General features: G+C 43.6%; 1 protein-coding gene across 1 annotated transcript in view; it reads left to right on the top strand.

Moving 5' to 3' along the window:
- The window catches only part of LOC121327399 (dedicator of cytokinesis protein 2-like), a 457,752-nt gene that overhangs the window by 14,624 nt on the left and 426,429 nt on the right, over positions 1 to 16,699 (top strand). The window contains exons 6-8 of the mRNA XM_041271445.1: positions 11,706 to 11,854; positions 12,537 to 12,672; positions 12,793 to 12,947. Coding sequence (XP_041127379.1) covers positions 11,706 to 11,854; positions 12,537 to 12,672; positions 12,793 to 12,947 — 440 coding nt within the window. The remainder of the gene's footprint in view (positions 1 to 11,705; positions 11,855 to 12,536; positions 12,673 to 12,792; positions 12,948 to 16,699) is intronic.

Genomic DNA, 16,699 nt, shown 5'->3' with positions numbered 1-16,699 from the left:
TCCTTGTGCCTAAATACAAATACACACTTTAAACACTTGTGCGCATACCCCATATTACATCCCGTGTACCAATGACTATACACCAACATTAACACGCAACATACTACACAGAAATACACCCGGGGGGGGGCAATATTGCCACATATCACCTCCCTTGTGCATCCCAAAAGTCTTGCTCAAAGTCCTGGACCAAGAACAGGGACTTTAAGGGGTTCATGGGCGGGCGACAATGTTGCCAGTAGCCAGGCTGCTACTGGCCAAACTGTCAGCAGACGTGCTGACAGTGGGGCGAGTCTCTTTTCCTGCAGTACCACTGGCAGCGGAAATGTTGCCAATGGTAGGCTGACAGCTCCCAGACTGTCTCCTTCAGCTGGGCAATTCTAGCAGCGAAAAAGCTGCTGGGGTTGATGGTCTCCAGACCTTTCCACCCTTCACAGCTGGCAGCTCCCTCTGGGGGACTCCAGCCCTCAGATCTCCAGCAGTGAAATTACTGCGGGGGGAGGTGGTCTCCTGACCTCTCCCCCCTTCTTAGCCAGCAGTTCCCCCTGGTGGGGCTCCAGCCACACTGACCCCTGTGGCCAAGCAGAGCTGATGACCACCCCAGGCAATGCGGAGCAGCAGGCATCCCCAGGCGATGTGGAGCAGCAAGGAAACTGCAGGCGAAGCGAGGCGGGCATCCTTGAGCAATGCAAGACAGTCCTCCCCAAGCGATGACGTGAAGGCATCCTTGGACAGTGTCATGCACGCATCCCCCAATGATGACGTGAAGGCATCCCCGGGCGATGGCAAACCCAGCTGCAGCTCCTCCCACGGTGGTGGAGGTGGCAGAGGCAGCTCCTGCTGCTTTGCTCCTGGCGGTGGAGGTGGCAGAAGCAGAGGCACCTTCTGCTGCACTGCTCCTGCTGGTGGAAGCGGAGGAGGCAGAGGCAGCTCCCACTGCTCTGCTTCTGCCGATGGAGGTGGTGGAGGCAGAGGCAGCTCCTGCTGCGCTGCTCCTGGTGGTGGAAGCAATGGAGGTGGGAGCAGCATGCAGTCTCCTGGCGACAGAGGTGGGAGCAGGGTGTAGTCTCCCCTTGTTGCAGGGGACTGGTGCAGTTCTCCCTCACTTGCAAGTGACTGGTGCAGCTCTCCCTCTCCATCTGGAGACAGCAGTGGGAGCTCTCCCTCTGGCTCTGGAGGCGAAACTGCAGGCATTCTTCATCTGCTGGTGGAGACGGGGACAGCAGACATTCTTCATCTGCTGGTGGAGATGGGGACAGCAGGCATTCTCCCTCTGCAGGTCGAGTAGGGAAGGCACCCCCTGGATGACCCATCATTAGTCAATGGGTGGTCTCCCTCAATCGGACTCCAGACCCGCCCATGACTTCTCTCTGGAGATCCTACTACCTGAGCTGCGGTTCCCTTTATCACTGCCTCCAGGTAGCAGAGGACCAACTCCACACCTTCCTCCAGGGTTTTGGGTGTGTGCTCTCGCTCCCAGGCCTCCCATCGCTCCCTGTCGTTCGTCCACAGGACCCGGATGGCTATGGGCATGGACTGGGCCTCCAGCCCAGCATTCTCCTGGATCCACTCCCAGAGCCTGATGGCGTCTTCTGCCATTTTTTTTTTTTAACAAGAAACTGCAGTTCCTGCTCTGGTCTGCGTCTAGGAGGCGCTGGTAATCCCACCCTGACACCACGTGTCACAAAGATGGCTCCAGTGGGTGACATCAAACCAGAAACAGGAACCAACACAAAAATAAACAGAGGTGGAGTTTGATGAAGCTGAGCAATTGTTTTCGTTCAGCATTTAATAAATGAACAGACAAAATAAAAACACAGAAATACACCCAGGGGCAGGGCAACATTGCCACACTCCATCATTCTGTCCCATCCCTCCATCCTTCCTACCTGCTTCCTTCCTGTCTGCATCATTCCATCCCTCCATCCTTCCTACCTGCTTCCATCCTTCCTACCATCCCTCCATTCTTCCTATCTCCATCATTCTGTTCTTCCATTCCTCCATCCTTCCTACCATTCTTCCATTCCTCCATCCTTCCTACCTGCCTCCTTCTTTCCTACCCGTTTCCTTCCTACCTGCTTGCATCCTACCTTTCTGCCTTTCTGCTTCTCTTTTTTCATTCTTCAACTGTCTCTCTCTCTCGACCAGACCTGCCACTTTACTTACTTTTTTCAATGCTTCCATTTTTATTGAAATGTACTATAAATTCAGTATATACTAAATATACTATATACAGCAAACACAATAATGTATATAATTCAATAATGCATAATGTACAAACATAGGCAGGATCTATTGAAATCCAAATACATGGAACAACCCCACCTTAATGTTTAATAATACAGTCATCTCAAATAAACACGGGGAAGACCCAGTGATCTATACTTTAGAACATAAGAAAGTTTACAAAAGAGAGGAGGCCATTCGGCCTATCTTGCTCGTTTGGTTGTTAGTAGCTTATTGATCCCAGAATCTCATAAAGCAGCTTCTTGAAGGATCCCAGGGTGTCAGCTTCAACAACATTACTGGGGAGTTGAGTCCAGACCCTCACGATTCTCTGTGTAAAAAAGTGCCTCCTATTTTCTGTTCTGAATGCCCCTTTGTATAATTTCCTTGGTGACCCCTGGTCCTTGTTTCTATTTTCAGGCTGAAAAAGTCCCTTGGGTCGACATTGTCAATCCCTTTTAGTATTTTGAATGCTTGAATTAGGTCACTGCGTAGTCTTCTTTGTTCAAGACTGAATAGATTCAATTCTTTTAGCCTGTCTGCATATGATATGCCTTTTAAACCCAGAATAATTCTGGTCGCTCTTCTTTGCACTCTTTCTAGAGCAGCAATACTCTTTTTGTAGCAAGGTGAATAGAACTGAATACAATATTCAAGATGAGGTCTTACTAATGCATTGTCCAGTTTTAACATTACTTCCCTTGATTTAAATTCAACACTTTTCATAATGTATCAGAGCATCTTGTTGGCCTTTTTTATAGCTTCCCCACATTGTCTAGATGAAGACATTTCTGAGTCAACAAAAACTCCTAGGTCTTTTTCATAGAGTCTTTCTTTAATTTCAGTATCTCCCATATGATATTTATAATGCACATTTTTATTTCCTGCGTGCAGTACCCTACACTTTTCTCTATTAAATGTCATTTGCCATGTGTCTGCCCAGTTCTGAATCTTGTCTAGATCATTTTGAATGACCTTTGCTACTGCAACAGTGTTTGCCACTTCAGTTTTGTGTCGTCTGTGAATTTAACAAGTTTGCTTACTATACCAGAATCTAAATAATGTAGATTAGGAATAGCAGAGGATCTAATACTGATCCCTGTGGTACTCCACAGGTTACCCCTGTTTTAATACAGGGGTCTCCAATCCTGGTCCTGGAGGGCTGGTATCCCTCCTGGTTTTTGTTCCAATTGTACCCTAAATTAATTATTTGGACCAATGAAGCTTCTAATAAGCACTTAATTGGTCTAATTAAGTAATTTAGGGTAGAGTTGGAACAAAAACCAGGAGGGACGCCCGCCCTCCATGATCAGGACTGGACACCCCTGCTTTTAAAGGAACTATTCCATCTCTGAGTGTTCTTAAATATCAAATCCCAGAATGGGATACTGGAACCTCTAATCATATCAAATGAGCTCTGATTCAAATGGATAACAACCCCCGTGCCCTGATTCTACAGAGCTTGAGAGCAGATATCTCAAGGCACTTTATTTACTTGTGAAAACAGAACCTCTAGAGCAGGGGTGGCTGTTCCACTTCTGGTCTTTGTTCGAGCCCTGGTCTAAATTGTTTAATTGAACCAATGAAAACTCCTCACTGAAGTAGTTAATTACATCATGTAACCTGTTAAACCTGGTGTGGAATGGCCCTCCTCCAGGACTGTGGCTGGACACCCCTGCTCTACAGAGACTCTCACACACTGTTCTACATGCTGTCACCTTCTTTTAGAACAGCTGACAATACCCCACTGTCTTTGTCAAGGGGATTTCCACAGTATCTTTTTGAAGAAGCTATTTTGCAGCTCTGTCTGTTTCTTTGTTGCTCTTGCTATAAAAACATCTCCCTGTAGCTGTGATTGATCTCAATATCCAACATTGCTTTCATTAACGCTCTGAGATGACAGCCAGTAAATCTTTTAGGAATCAAAGAACACAGTCCTGCTTCCAGTGACTTTTATGAAAACACAAATATACCAGCAGTGCACCTCTGGAAAGCATTGTTGACATAGCCATACAACAGAAATAAAAGAAGTCCTCTTTCCCTCGAACAAGAAGTGTATTAGCACTGGCTTCTGATATGTTCTATTCACTGAGCAGCAAAGCACTGGCAGAAAAGGATCTTCAGCAGCCTTAACCAAGATCACAGGGAGAAGTACAGCACAAACCAAGACTTGCTGCAGAGGCTAGCACTGCAGCTATGAGGATATGAGACAAACAAACAACAACTCGGTTGAAACGCTTCCTATAGTAAAAGCCAAAGTGAATTTGTAATGACTAATAAGAGGGCAGCAAGTGAGCATCAGGTCAGCCTAATGTGATGGAAACAGGAACCAGGGAATAAAAGACAAACTTCTTGTACACCTATGATCTCACATAGTACCTTTAGCAAAATAATATGATCATAGATATTTAAGGGAACTGAAAACAATGAAATATGTATCATGAAGTACAGTTGTGAAACAAAGTGTATTTACTGTATTGCAAAGTGTAGTGAGAGACAAAGAGAAGGAGATGTGATGCCTTGTGTTGGACTAACTGAACAATAATTAATCACAAGCTTTCAAGACCTCACAGGTCTCTTCTTGAAGTGAAAGCAGGAAGAGAAATTAAACTGCATCTAATCATTTATTAAAATCAGCAGAAGCACTAGTACTTTCTTCTGTTGACTGCAACATATTTAACTACATTTGAGGAAGGACTCGTTGAGACAGGCTTGTTGAAGAGAAGCGGAACTGTTTTTGTGGGTAAATTCTGCAGCCTCATACTGTGACGTTTAATCTCACAGAGTAACTGCTCTGACTTCAAAGCCTAGCAGGCAACTGTCACTTGTACCTCACACTGACCACAAACCCCAAACCACAGCACAAGCCAAAACCATATGTGCGCTCAGGAGAGTAAAAGAAGCGGCTGCCTAATGTTGCAGAGCAGCACACATGGTTATCTATCTATCTATCTATCTATCTATCTATCTATCTATCTATCTATATATATATATATATATATATATATATATATATATATATATATATATATATATATATATATATATATATTATATATATATATATATATATATATATATACATATATCTATATATATATGCACAATTAGATGGCAGCTGTATCTGCTGTCTGGTGGCAGGGTTTTATTATGATAAGAAACTGCTAAGCAATGCCATTATTGTAATTGTAAAACTTTTAAGGGTTGCCTCCTTTTCCACAGACATATTTCTCAATTAGCCTCGGTCAAGCACCATGCTACCAGTTCTTGGTAAAAAATCATTCTGTTGGTATTTTTTAGCACTCGAACTTGCAGGCCATAGTGTTAGTGGATACAGTAAAGTAATTCCTGTCTGGCTGCATGTTTCACTAGTATCATGTACATTACTGTGTCACACCACTGAAAACGCACAGAAAAACTCAATCATTCATACTTTTTATCTACGGTACCCGCGCATGCTCTTATATAGGGTATTATACAGTACATTAATTTTAATGTTGCAGAAAATCTCTCATACAGATATAAATAATTGTGTTTTGTATTTTTTGAAAAATGAAATAATTAGTCTACTATAATGTCTTACTTAGAACATACAGACAAGGAAAAAGCTTAACCCACCCATTACTTCTTCTATGTGTACTTTGCATTTGATTTTGCAGCTTTCAGGAGTTCTTTGTTTTTCAGTACAATGTCATAAAAGTCCCCACAAGACACACTCACGTTAAACCTGATGCAAATTTCTGATTTGACCAGGTTTGAAGACGTTCGATTTCTTTCGTCGCGCCAAAGATTTTACATAACGCTGAACACTCGTTCCACAAACGCATTGCTGACTGGAATTGCAAAAGCACATTCTATCATTTTCAGGTTTGGTGCATCACATTTGTCAAAAAAACGCCATTTCTGGTCCACTGAGAGTTCATTATCAGGATCCAGTTTTGGTAGTGCTTCTTTCAAGAGGCAGTATTCGCTGAAGAGTTGCTCACCATCTATATGTACATCAGAAATGCTTGGAATCTCACATAGATTTTCAAAGGTGAATGTAGCTTTTTTTAAATCACTTCTCCAAGTACTCTGAACTTCTTTGGTAGACATCCAAAGCATTTTTTGTGAAGGCCTCTTGTTTGCTTGGTGGAAGATACTTCAGCGCTTGTTTAACTTTGAAGCTGAACAACCTTTCTGAAATGTGAGACTTCAGGTTGCGCAGCACTTCGTTTTGCATGCCGTAGATCTCGATGGTCTGTGTATTGTCACTCTCCAGTTTCAGGATTGCTGGTTGAAATGCATTCATGTAGCTGTGCACAAAAAAAAGAAGCAGTCATGGACAGAGAGATCTGTGTCGGGCTTGAACCCATCTTCATGAGATTTCACGAAATCCCAGATCAGTGCTGGACAGCTTTCTTCCCCCTGTTGAATGAAGTACAACTTCACTACAGGCCAATTCTTTAGAGGCCTATCTACAGCTGTGAACAATGATAACCATCTAGTAGGTACATGGCGCAGAAGCCTATGATCTCCCATATCCAGGAATTCAAAGCACGATTTCAGCTCACTGACATGCTTTGCATTGTACACTTTGATGACAAACGATTCCACATCATGTGACAACTTTTTACAGCCATGTTTTGCGGCACTGTGCAGCAGATGACAATTGCAACAGATTGTCATTTTCATTCTTCATGTTGATATATACAGAATGACTGCACTGTATAAAACTACATTCTTGAGATTCAGACCACATGTGTTAAACACCTCGCGTATGCGAGCGGCAATAGCATCTGACGTTTCATTTGAGTCTTCATAAAAGTCGATCACGCCTTTCTTAACCCCCTTATCCTTGGTGAAGTAAGTCACAGCAACAGGGAAGTACTTTAGATGTCCCTTGTTTGAGGCATCAAGAGAGAGTGAAAAAGTTTTCCATTGCATATCTTCTTTACAACTGATTCTATTGCATAAGGGCTCAAGACTTTTTGTACAATTGCTTCACTTTTTGTTCTTCCACAGTGCAGCTTCTTTGTGATTTTGGAGTCTGGAAAGATCTTAGAGCAAAGTTTGTTCCCACAATCCTTATAATAAATAAATAAATAAATAGGAACACTAAATAAAGGCCTTGGATTAAAGCATCTGCTAAATATCTGCAATAATAATAATAATAATAATAATAATAATAATAATAATAATAATCAATGTTAACAGTATGTAGCTGTGCTTTGATGTTGTAGAATGCACTATGCATTCTCATTTCTACACTCCAGTATATTAAACTATTGTGTGTGCCTGTGGCAAAGTGCCTGCCCCTGTGTGTATTTGTGTTGGTGTATAGTCATTGGTACACGGGATATAAACAGGTCTGTGTAACACGAGTGTTTAAAATGTATATTTGTATTTAGGCACAAGGATTGCACAGCACTTCATGTGCAGGTAAAATATAATAATATGTGAGCATGAGGAATTGCACTTTATTAATTCATGTGCAGTTGTACCGCGACTCCAAGTGAATGATTGATTAGCAATCGAGTCTCGGTACAGCTGCATAAAAGCTGCATGTTTTCACTCACTCGGGGTTGTGTGTTCGGTGAGTGGAGAATGGGATTGGAGACGGAGGTAATAATAATAATAATAATAATCTTTCAGCTCACCGTGTTTGTCTGTATAGTCCGTTTTGTTTGTCTCTTTTGTTTTGGCGAATGTGTCGTGTTCTGTATTTTTGTTTGTTACAACCTTTTTATTTTCTGTTCTGTTTATTTATTAAATGCTGAGCAAAACAATTCGCTCAGCTCCACCAAACTCCACCTCTCTCGTTGTTTATTTCCTGGCTCTGGTCTGACGCCACCCACTCCGGCCGTCTTTGTGACAGTGCCCCATACTGAAATAGCCTCTACTGCCGTTATAGTACCTCTATGATAAATTAATCTTACCAGAGACGAATAGCTGTAATGATGTGTAACGCAGTGCTAAACCAAAGCAATTCCTGACACGATGACGCTGTCCTCTTCCTCTGGGCTTTTCTTCATGAAAAAATTGACAGTGCTTCACTGGATTTCTGAGCCTGAAAAGCCTGTTTATGGCGGTCAGGCGTTTGGTGAGTTTTTACAGCCGACATGCCATCGTGCTTAAATGTAAATGAAGTGTAGCGTACAGTGCATCTTGCTGAAGTAGAATCACTGTGCTCTTTTGAAATCCAGGCTTTAAAGTCATAATTTTCAGACCAGTCGTCCCGGAAAGAACACACCCTTTTAACTTTTTTCGGTGAAGGTGATTTTTTGTTTGCCGCTGCCATTGACTCCTCTGTGTCCTCGGCTCGCACCGAAGTCCCGCAACGAGATACCAGCTTAGGTCTATTGGGTTATTTTACATCTGGTGGATATGTACGCTGTTCAAAACACAACACTAGGAAGTGCAGCGCTTAGCTACGCGACATTTGAAGTTCAATTATTGGACAGCGCATATGTTCACATACTCAACATAAAATAACACAAAAGTACAATGTACAGATCTGTACTAAACAATATATTTTTTTACAATATTGGAAATCCTTTAAGCAGAAAGGCTGTTGAGACATTCGGGCTTGTTAATTGGCACCTGGACACAGAAGCCACAAACCAGACTGTCCGGGACAAACCCGGACATGTGGCAACGCTAAATGGAAGACACATGTGGAATGTTCTGAAAGCTGTGTGAGCCTGTAAAAGCTGATTCAGTCATGTTAGGGTCACAAGTAGAAATATAACCCCATGGGCCCTGGGTGCATTGTGGGTAATTAAAATGGCCTATATATATATATATATACACAAGGGCCTTGCAAAAGTATTCAGACCCCTGATCAATTCTCTCATATTACCGAATTACAAATGGTACATTGAAATTTCATTCTGTTTGATATTTTATTTTTAAACACTGAAACTCAGAATCAATTATTGTAAGGTGACATTGATTTTATGTTAGGAAATATTTTTAAGAAAAATAAAAAACTGAAATATCTTACTCGCATAAGTATTCAACCCCTGTGCTGTGGAAGCTCCCATTTTGCACCGATGAAAGAAATTGCCCTAACGAGGACACAATTACCTTACCATTGGCCTCCACCTGTGAACCATTAAAGTTGCTGTCACATTTTCTGGATAAAAACCCCACTGTTGAAGGATCATTGGTAAGGCTGTGAATCTGAAGGAAAATGAAGACCAAAGAGCATTCTACAGAAGTTAGAGATAAAGTAATACAAATGCATAGATTAGGGAAAGGGTACAACATAATATCCAAGTGTTTGGATATCCCAGTGAGCACAATTGGATCAATAATCAGGAAGTGGAAGCTGCATCACACCACCCAGGCACTGCCAAGAAAAGGCCGTCCCTCAAAACTCAGCGATCAAACAAGAAGGAGACTTGTTAGAGAAGCCACAGAAAGGTCAACAATCACTTTGAAGGAACTACAGAGTTCAGTAGCTGGGAGTGGAGTAATGGTGCATCAGTCAACCATATCAAGAGCTCTGCATAACTCTGGCCTGTATGGGAGGGTGGCAAGAAAGAAGCCATTACTCAAAAATTACCATCTGAAAGCACGTCTGCAGTTTGCCAGAAAGCATGAGAGTGACCCAGCTGCGATGTGGGAAAAGGTTTTGTGGTCATATGAGACCGATAGAGCTTTTTGGCCAAAACTCAAAGCGCTTTGTGTGGCGCAAACCTAACACTGCCCATGCATCAAGACACATCATCCCTACAGTGAAGTATGGTGGTGGCAGCATCATGTTGTGGGGATGCTTCTCATCAGCAGGGACTGGGCATCTTGTTACAAATAAAGGAAGAATGGATGGAGCAAAATACAGGAAAATATTGCAAGAGAATCTGCTTCAGTCCACTAAAAAAACTGAAGCTTGGGGGGAAATTCACCTTTCAGCAGGACAATGATCCCAAGCACAAGGCCAAAGCAACATTGGAATGGCTCAAGAACAAAAAGGTGAATGTCCTACAGTGGCCCAGTCAAAGTCCTGATCTCAATCCCATTGAGAATCTGTGGCACTATTTGAAAATTGTGTCGTCCAACCAACCTGAACAACTTGGAGCAAATCTGCCAAGAAGAATGGGCCAAAATCACTCCGACACTGTGTGCAAAGCTGGTACATACTTACCCCAAAAGACTTAAAGCTGTTATTGCAGCAAAACGTGGCTCTACCAAATATTAATGTGTGGGGGTTGAATACTTATGCAAGCAAGATATTTCAGTTTTTTATTTTTCTTAAAAATATTTCCCAACATAAAACCAATGTCCCCTTACAATAATTGATTTTGAGTTTAAGTGTTTTAAAAAAAGATATCGAACAGAACGAAATTTCAATGTACCATTTGTAATTCAGCAATATGAGAGAATTGGTGAGGGGTCTGAATACTTTTGCAAGTCACTGTATATATATATTGTGGTGGTTCAGTGTCAGTGACTCTGCTCTCTCTCTCCTCTACGGGGATCTTGCAGGTGGGTGTACAGTAGTTGTTCAGTATCAGTGACTCTGCTCTCTCTCCTCTATGGGGATCTTGCAGGTGGGTGTACAGTAGTTGTTCAGTATCAGTGACTCTGCTCTCTCTCCTCTATGGGGATCTTGCAGGTGGGTGTACAGTAGTTGTTCAGTATCAGTGACTCTGCTCTCTCTCTCTCCTCTATGGGGATCTTGCAGGTGGGTGTACAGTAGTTGTTCAGTATCTCAGTGACTCTGCTCTCTCTCTCTCCTCTATGGGGATCTTGCAGGTGGGTGTACAGTAGTGGTTCAGTATCAGAGACCCTGCTCTCTCTCTCTCCTCTATGAGGATCTTGCAGGTGGGTGTACAGTAGTGGTTCAGTATCTCAGTGACTCTGCTCTCTCTCTCCTCTATGAGGATCTTGCAGGTGGGTGTACAGTAGTGGTTCAGTATCAGTGACCCTGCTCTCTCTCTCTCCTCTATGGGGATCTTGCAGGTGGGTGTACAGTAGTGGTTCAGTATCTCAGTGACTCTGCTCTCTCTCTCTCCTCTATGGGGATCTTGCAGGTGGGTGTACAGTAGTTGTTCAGTATCAGTGACTCTGCTCTCTCTCTCTCCTCTATGGGGATCTTGCAGGTGGGTGTACAGTAGTTGTTCAGTATCAGTGACTCTGCTCTCTCTCCTCTATGGGGATCTTGCAGGTGGGTGTACAGTAGTTGTTCAGTATCTCAGTGACTCTGCTCTCTCTCCTCTATGGGGATCTTGCAGGTGGGTGTACAGTAGTGGTTCAGTATCAGTGACCCTGCTCTCTCTCTCTCCTCTATGGGGATCTTGCAGGTGGGTGTACAGTAGTGGTTCAGTATCTCAGTGACTCTGGTCTCTCGCTCCTCTATGGGGATCTTGCAGGTGGGTGTACAGTAGTTGTTCAGTATATCAGTGACTCTGCTCTCTCTCTCTCCTCTATGGGGATCTTGCAGGTGGGTGTACAGTAGTTGTTCAGTATCAGTGACCCTGCTCTCTCTCCTCCAGGAGGGTGGGAAGGCTCTGTTCTTGCGATTGGGTCATATGATGCATGAGTTGATGGAGAGGAGGTCTCAGCTTCTCTCAGGGACCCTGCCGAAGGACAAGTTGCAGGAGCTGAAGCAGCAGGTCACCTCCAAGATGGACTATGGGAACAAGTGAGTGTGCCCCCCATACAACCAGCATCCTGCTGTGCTACATGAGTGCGCCCCCTCTTACAACCAGCCTCCAGCTGTGCTACGTGAGTGCGCCCCCTCTTACAACCAGCCTCCAGCTGTGCTACATGAGTATGCCCCTCCTTACAACCAGCCTCCGGCTGCTGTACGTGAGTGTGCACCCCTTATAACCAGCCTCCAGCTGTGCTACCTGAGTTGCCTCTTTTTACAACCAGCCTCCAGCTGTGCTACGTGAGTGTGCCCCCCTTTACAACCAGCTAACAAGAATTGGAAGATATTTCCACTGACTTTTATAACTTTGGCTGTCTTTAAGATTTCTAATGCTCCTTAATTTTATTGCAGAATTCTGACTGACACTTTCAAAATTATTTGATGTATTTAAAAAGTCTTCGATGATCCCATATTGTTTCTTGCCAGTCTAGTAATTTGTTTTTCATTTTACAAAACACAATGGGCAACCCTAGCATGTGATAGATGCTTTGTGAATACTGTGAAGATATGTTACCTTTGTTAACCCTCTCCTGACTCTGTGGGCTAAAGAATAACACAAAGAAATGATGATAACATTGTGCGTGATCCTGGAGCCACTGTCCGGATTCTGCATCACAGGAAAGACATTTCTGATTGGTAACCAGCACTGTGTCTCCCTGTCTCCACTTTACAGGATCCTGACGCTGGACCTGGTGGTGCGCGATGATGAGGGCAACATCCTGGATCCAGAAAGCACCAGCGTGGTCAGCCTGTTTCAAGCCCACTGCAAGACCACCTCCCGTATCATACAGCGAATTAATGAGGAATCTGTAAGCCTGTGCCTGTGTGTCAGCCTGCCTGCGCCTGTGTGTCTGCCTGCCTGTGTAAAATGTAAAATGACTGTAGTAAATATGTAAAAGCGTGAGCTGACTACTGTCTCCTCTCCACAGTGCAGTGATCAGAGTGGGATAAACCAGACAGACATTTTCTCTAGCTCCCCCACGCACAGCCTCTACGTCTGTGTTCGAAACTTCGTGTGCAAGCTGGGAGAGGAGGCTGAGCTCTTCATGTCTCTGTACGATCCTGCCGAGCAGAAGATAATCAGGTGAGGGGAAGAGCCTTACACTGACTGGATCCTTGCTTACAGGACAGATGGCTTTTATTGCATGTGTTAAAATATCATGCTTGTCTGCTCTAATAGCTTGTCTACTCAACCTAGTTTCTCATAGTTTAGCAGTGCACACTAAGGAAGGCACTACTGTCACAGGGTAGGGTCTGGACTCAAACTCGCGACCATGCACACCAGAGGAGAGCAGAGCTAAAGACTCTCCCTTGCGGTGTGCAGGGTTGGGGTTTGAACCCTCTTCCACCCTGTTACATTAGTTCCATGACTCGTATCTCATAGAGCGGCTGTACCCGATCGCCGAGGTTAAAGGGGGGAGGAATGCCATTGCGGATTCTGACCCGTCGGTGAGATGAGATGAGGTTAAACGCTTTATAACCATGAATGCAGATGGACCTTGTTCTTTTGCATAGTGTTTGAGATGTTTGTTTGGGGTGTGCAGGGTCACTGGTTCACATCCAAACCCCACTCTGTTACACCAGCTGAAGTTTTTGTCTTCTTCACTTAGTTTCTGAAAGTTTTATCTAAGAGTTTCGATTGTTTCAAATGATGGATGAAAAAGCAGTGAAAACATGTAAGAGCATACAGGAAGCTTTGTAACTCCTCTAGAGAAGTCCAGTAAAACACTTACTGTGACACCACCTGCATAGAGAATGGGGTTGAGATAACACACTGCAGGATGAGCCTTTGAGTCTGATTTTAAATCTGCAATGAGAACATACAGTACTTTGAGTGTTTCAGTGCAAGGAGTGTTCCCATACTGTGTCTACTGATATACAGTCTGTATGCACCATGGAGATGACTGTTACTGATATGCTTTTCAAAACCCTGGCAAGTATGAAAGTTGAATCAGATCATGTTAATCTGCGGGATGACCAAACATTGACATCCCTTTAACGTGCTGGGAAAGCTTTGAGAGGAAGAGAAACAGTGACACCCTCATTGTAACAATGTATGCTCTTCTGTGTGCAAATTGTGAGCAGCTCAATGTGCAGTAAGCTGCTTGCGAGAACCCACACAACATGGGCTGTGATTAAAAATGTGGATAAGTGGGAAACATAAGGACAAGAACAGGAGACGTGAATTTGAGATGCGTGTTTGTTTGCTGCAGCCTTCGATAGCCTGATTAATTAACATGATTGTAAGAGAGGAGGCTGCCTGTTATAACATGCAGTAGTGTGATGTGATCATGGCCCAGGCCACAGGCAAGGTCAGCTGCACACTGAAGTCCAAACAGGGCAACATCTTTTGTTTTGCTTAGGGCTACCTTTACTGTGTAATTAAATTACAGAACAGTTTACAGAGGTGTGGCCACCAGAGGGCAGCCTAACCCAGGAATGCAAAGCTCACAAAATAGAAGTGGATGGAATGCTACAGCGAGATGCTTGTTCTTTTGATTTCCCCACTCCCTGTGCAGCGGGTATGACAGGCAGTGCTCTGTGATGCGCTGCCGGTACAGAGTCTGACCTCGGCAGGTGCTTCTGCAGACAAGCTTGGCTGCTCTGCATGGTGATTAAGACACTCTCTTAAAGCATTGTTATCAATAGGAAGCAAATTATCGATGCCACACAGCCAAAAGACTGGCCCCCGGAAACGGTTTGTTGAAATTGTGTTCAAAGGGCCAGTCTGCTCCCAGAGCATGTGCACAGGGACACGAGGAGTTAATAACTGAACAATACATGAAGTAACAAGTGCAGGTTGTGCTAAATATGCAAGTGTCAGACTCCCTTAGTAGCACAGCACATGGCACAGAGGAACGTCAGTGTACAGGGAAAATAAAACACATACTGTCTGTGACCACTTGGGGTAGCTGTTGGTTTTTATGGTTGTAGTCCAGGTTAATTTCTAATGACCAGTGATGAATAGGAATACTGTGCTTCAAAATGTGCTTCCTTCATGGAAAAAGAGTCAAGCAAGACTGAATGAGAGCACGCCCAATGGCAATCGTCTATCTCACAAATAGTATCTACAATACCGTATATTCATGTTGTGACAGACTAGGGGGAGGAAGAGGAAAAAAATGTAGTCCAGAAGGGGTTACACAAGACTACATCCCCCAGAATGCCACAGGAGGGAGCCAGGATTAGAGTCACCTGGTGCCGATCTGTATTAATTATCACCTGTCTGCAATTAGCAGGCAGGTATTTAAACCAGGGCAATGTTTGTTTGGGGCAATCTCCAGTCTGTGTGAAGTGAGGTTGTCATGAAGAAGACATCGGTGTGGAAAAGGCAGAGTGAAGACTGTGTGGGTGGGTGGGGAGGGGAGGAGGAGGAAGGAAGAAATGTTGTGGTAAAGTCTTGTTCTGACCGATAAACGGCTGAGCTGTCCAGTGGTTAGCAAGAGAAACGAACAAAAGTGTTTAGCAAGCGCTCCAAAACAGAGTTAGGTTTTGATTTGTGTTTATTTTCTTTTCTTATATTTCTGAACAATTTAATAACTCCTGCACAAAAGTGCTCAAAACTGTATCTAACTATGCATTAAAAGGGCAAAAAGAACCTGAGTGAAGTAATGTCTTTCACTGTTTATTTTATCTGATTTTACTAACCAACACCTACTCCCTAATGCATTGAATTCCTGTGAAATTCAGTCTCCCTGTTAAATTATATTTCTGACAATCCTTTAATATTTGTATTAACTTAAAAAAGAGGGAAGGTCAAGTTTATGAACTCCAAGAATCACCATCAGATTACTGCATTCAACACTTCCAGACACTTTTTTTTAGAGTGGCCCAAATTATCCAGGGTAGTACACTGCCTTCTTCCCAGTCACTCTGCTCTAACCACTAGACCACACTGCCTTTCTTCCAGTCATTCTGCTCTAACCACTAGACCACACTGCCTTCCTCCCATTCACTCTGCTCTAACCACTAGACCACAGTGCCTCCCTTCCTGTCCCTCCCCTGTAACCACTAGACCACACTGCCTCTTGCCAGTCACTCAGCTCTAACCACTAGACCACACTGCCTCTTGCCAGTCACTCAGCTCTAACCACTAGACCACACTGCCTCCCTCCCAGATTCTCAGCTTAGCTCTAACCACTAGACCACACTTCCTCCCTCCCAGTTTCTCAGCTCTTATGCTTAATTTATTTCTACTTGTCTGTCTGTCTAATCAAACAAAGTGTTGATGCAGATTAGGTTGGCTTCGTTCCTTATCATTTCTGTGAGACTCCCCAAGTCGGATACTGGATTTATGAGCGCCGCTCTCTCATTGATGACATTAGATTAGGACAGATAGTGAAGGATTTTGTTGGTTTTGCACAGCAAGTAACCTTGTTAAAAGGCATAATCTGAAGGATTCAGCAGAAACTGTACAAGAGACAAGCGAACAATGTCACTGTTAACCCTTTCACACCCTGACAGGAGCATCAGCAAAAAAGAGGTAGTGCATGTTTACTTGAGCACAGGGGCTGTCTTCTTTTTGCTCTATTTGTTTTCTCCTATTTCATGACACCTGGAGCCTGTAATATAAAATGCGATGTAATGTATGCAGGAAGTGTGAGAGTCCAGGCTTATCCCACAGTGGCCAGGGCTTTGGGATGGCCATGACAGAAGACGTCTTTATATCATATCTAAAAATAACTGCAGTCCTAGAGATCAGGGGCGTGGTTTTGGACAGAATAATAATGTTTCTCTCGCACTCTGTCCATGACCATATCCATATAACCAGGTAAAAAACAGTTGTTAACCCTAACCTGAACCCTAACTTTCACCTGACCCTGACCTTAATGCTTA

Source organism: Polyodon spathula, chromosome 2 (assembly GCF_017654505.1).
Source record: "Polyodon spathula isolate WHYD16114869_AA chromosome 2, ASM1765450v1, whole genome shotgun sequence".
In the NCBI taxonomy this organism is placed as follows: domain Eukaryota; kingdom Metazoa; phylum Chordata; class Actinopteri; order Acipenseriformes; family Polyodontidae; genus Polyodon; species Polyodon spathula.
This window is presented reverse-complemented; position numbering and strand designations above follow the sequence as displayed.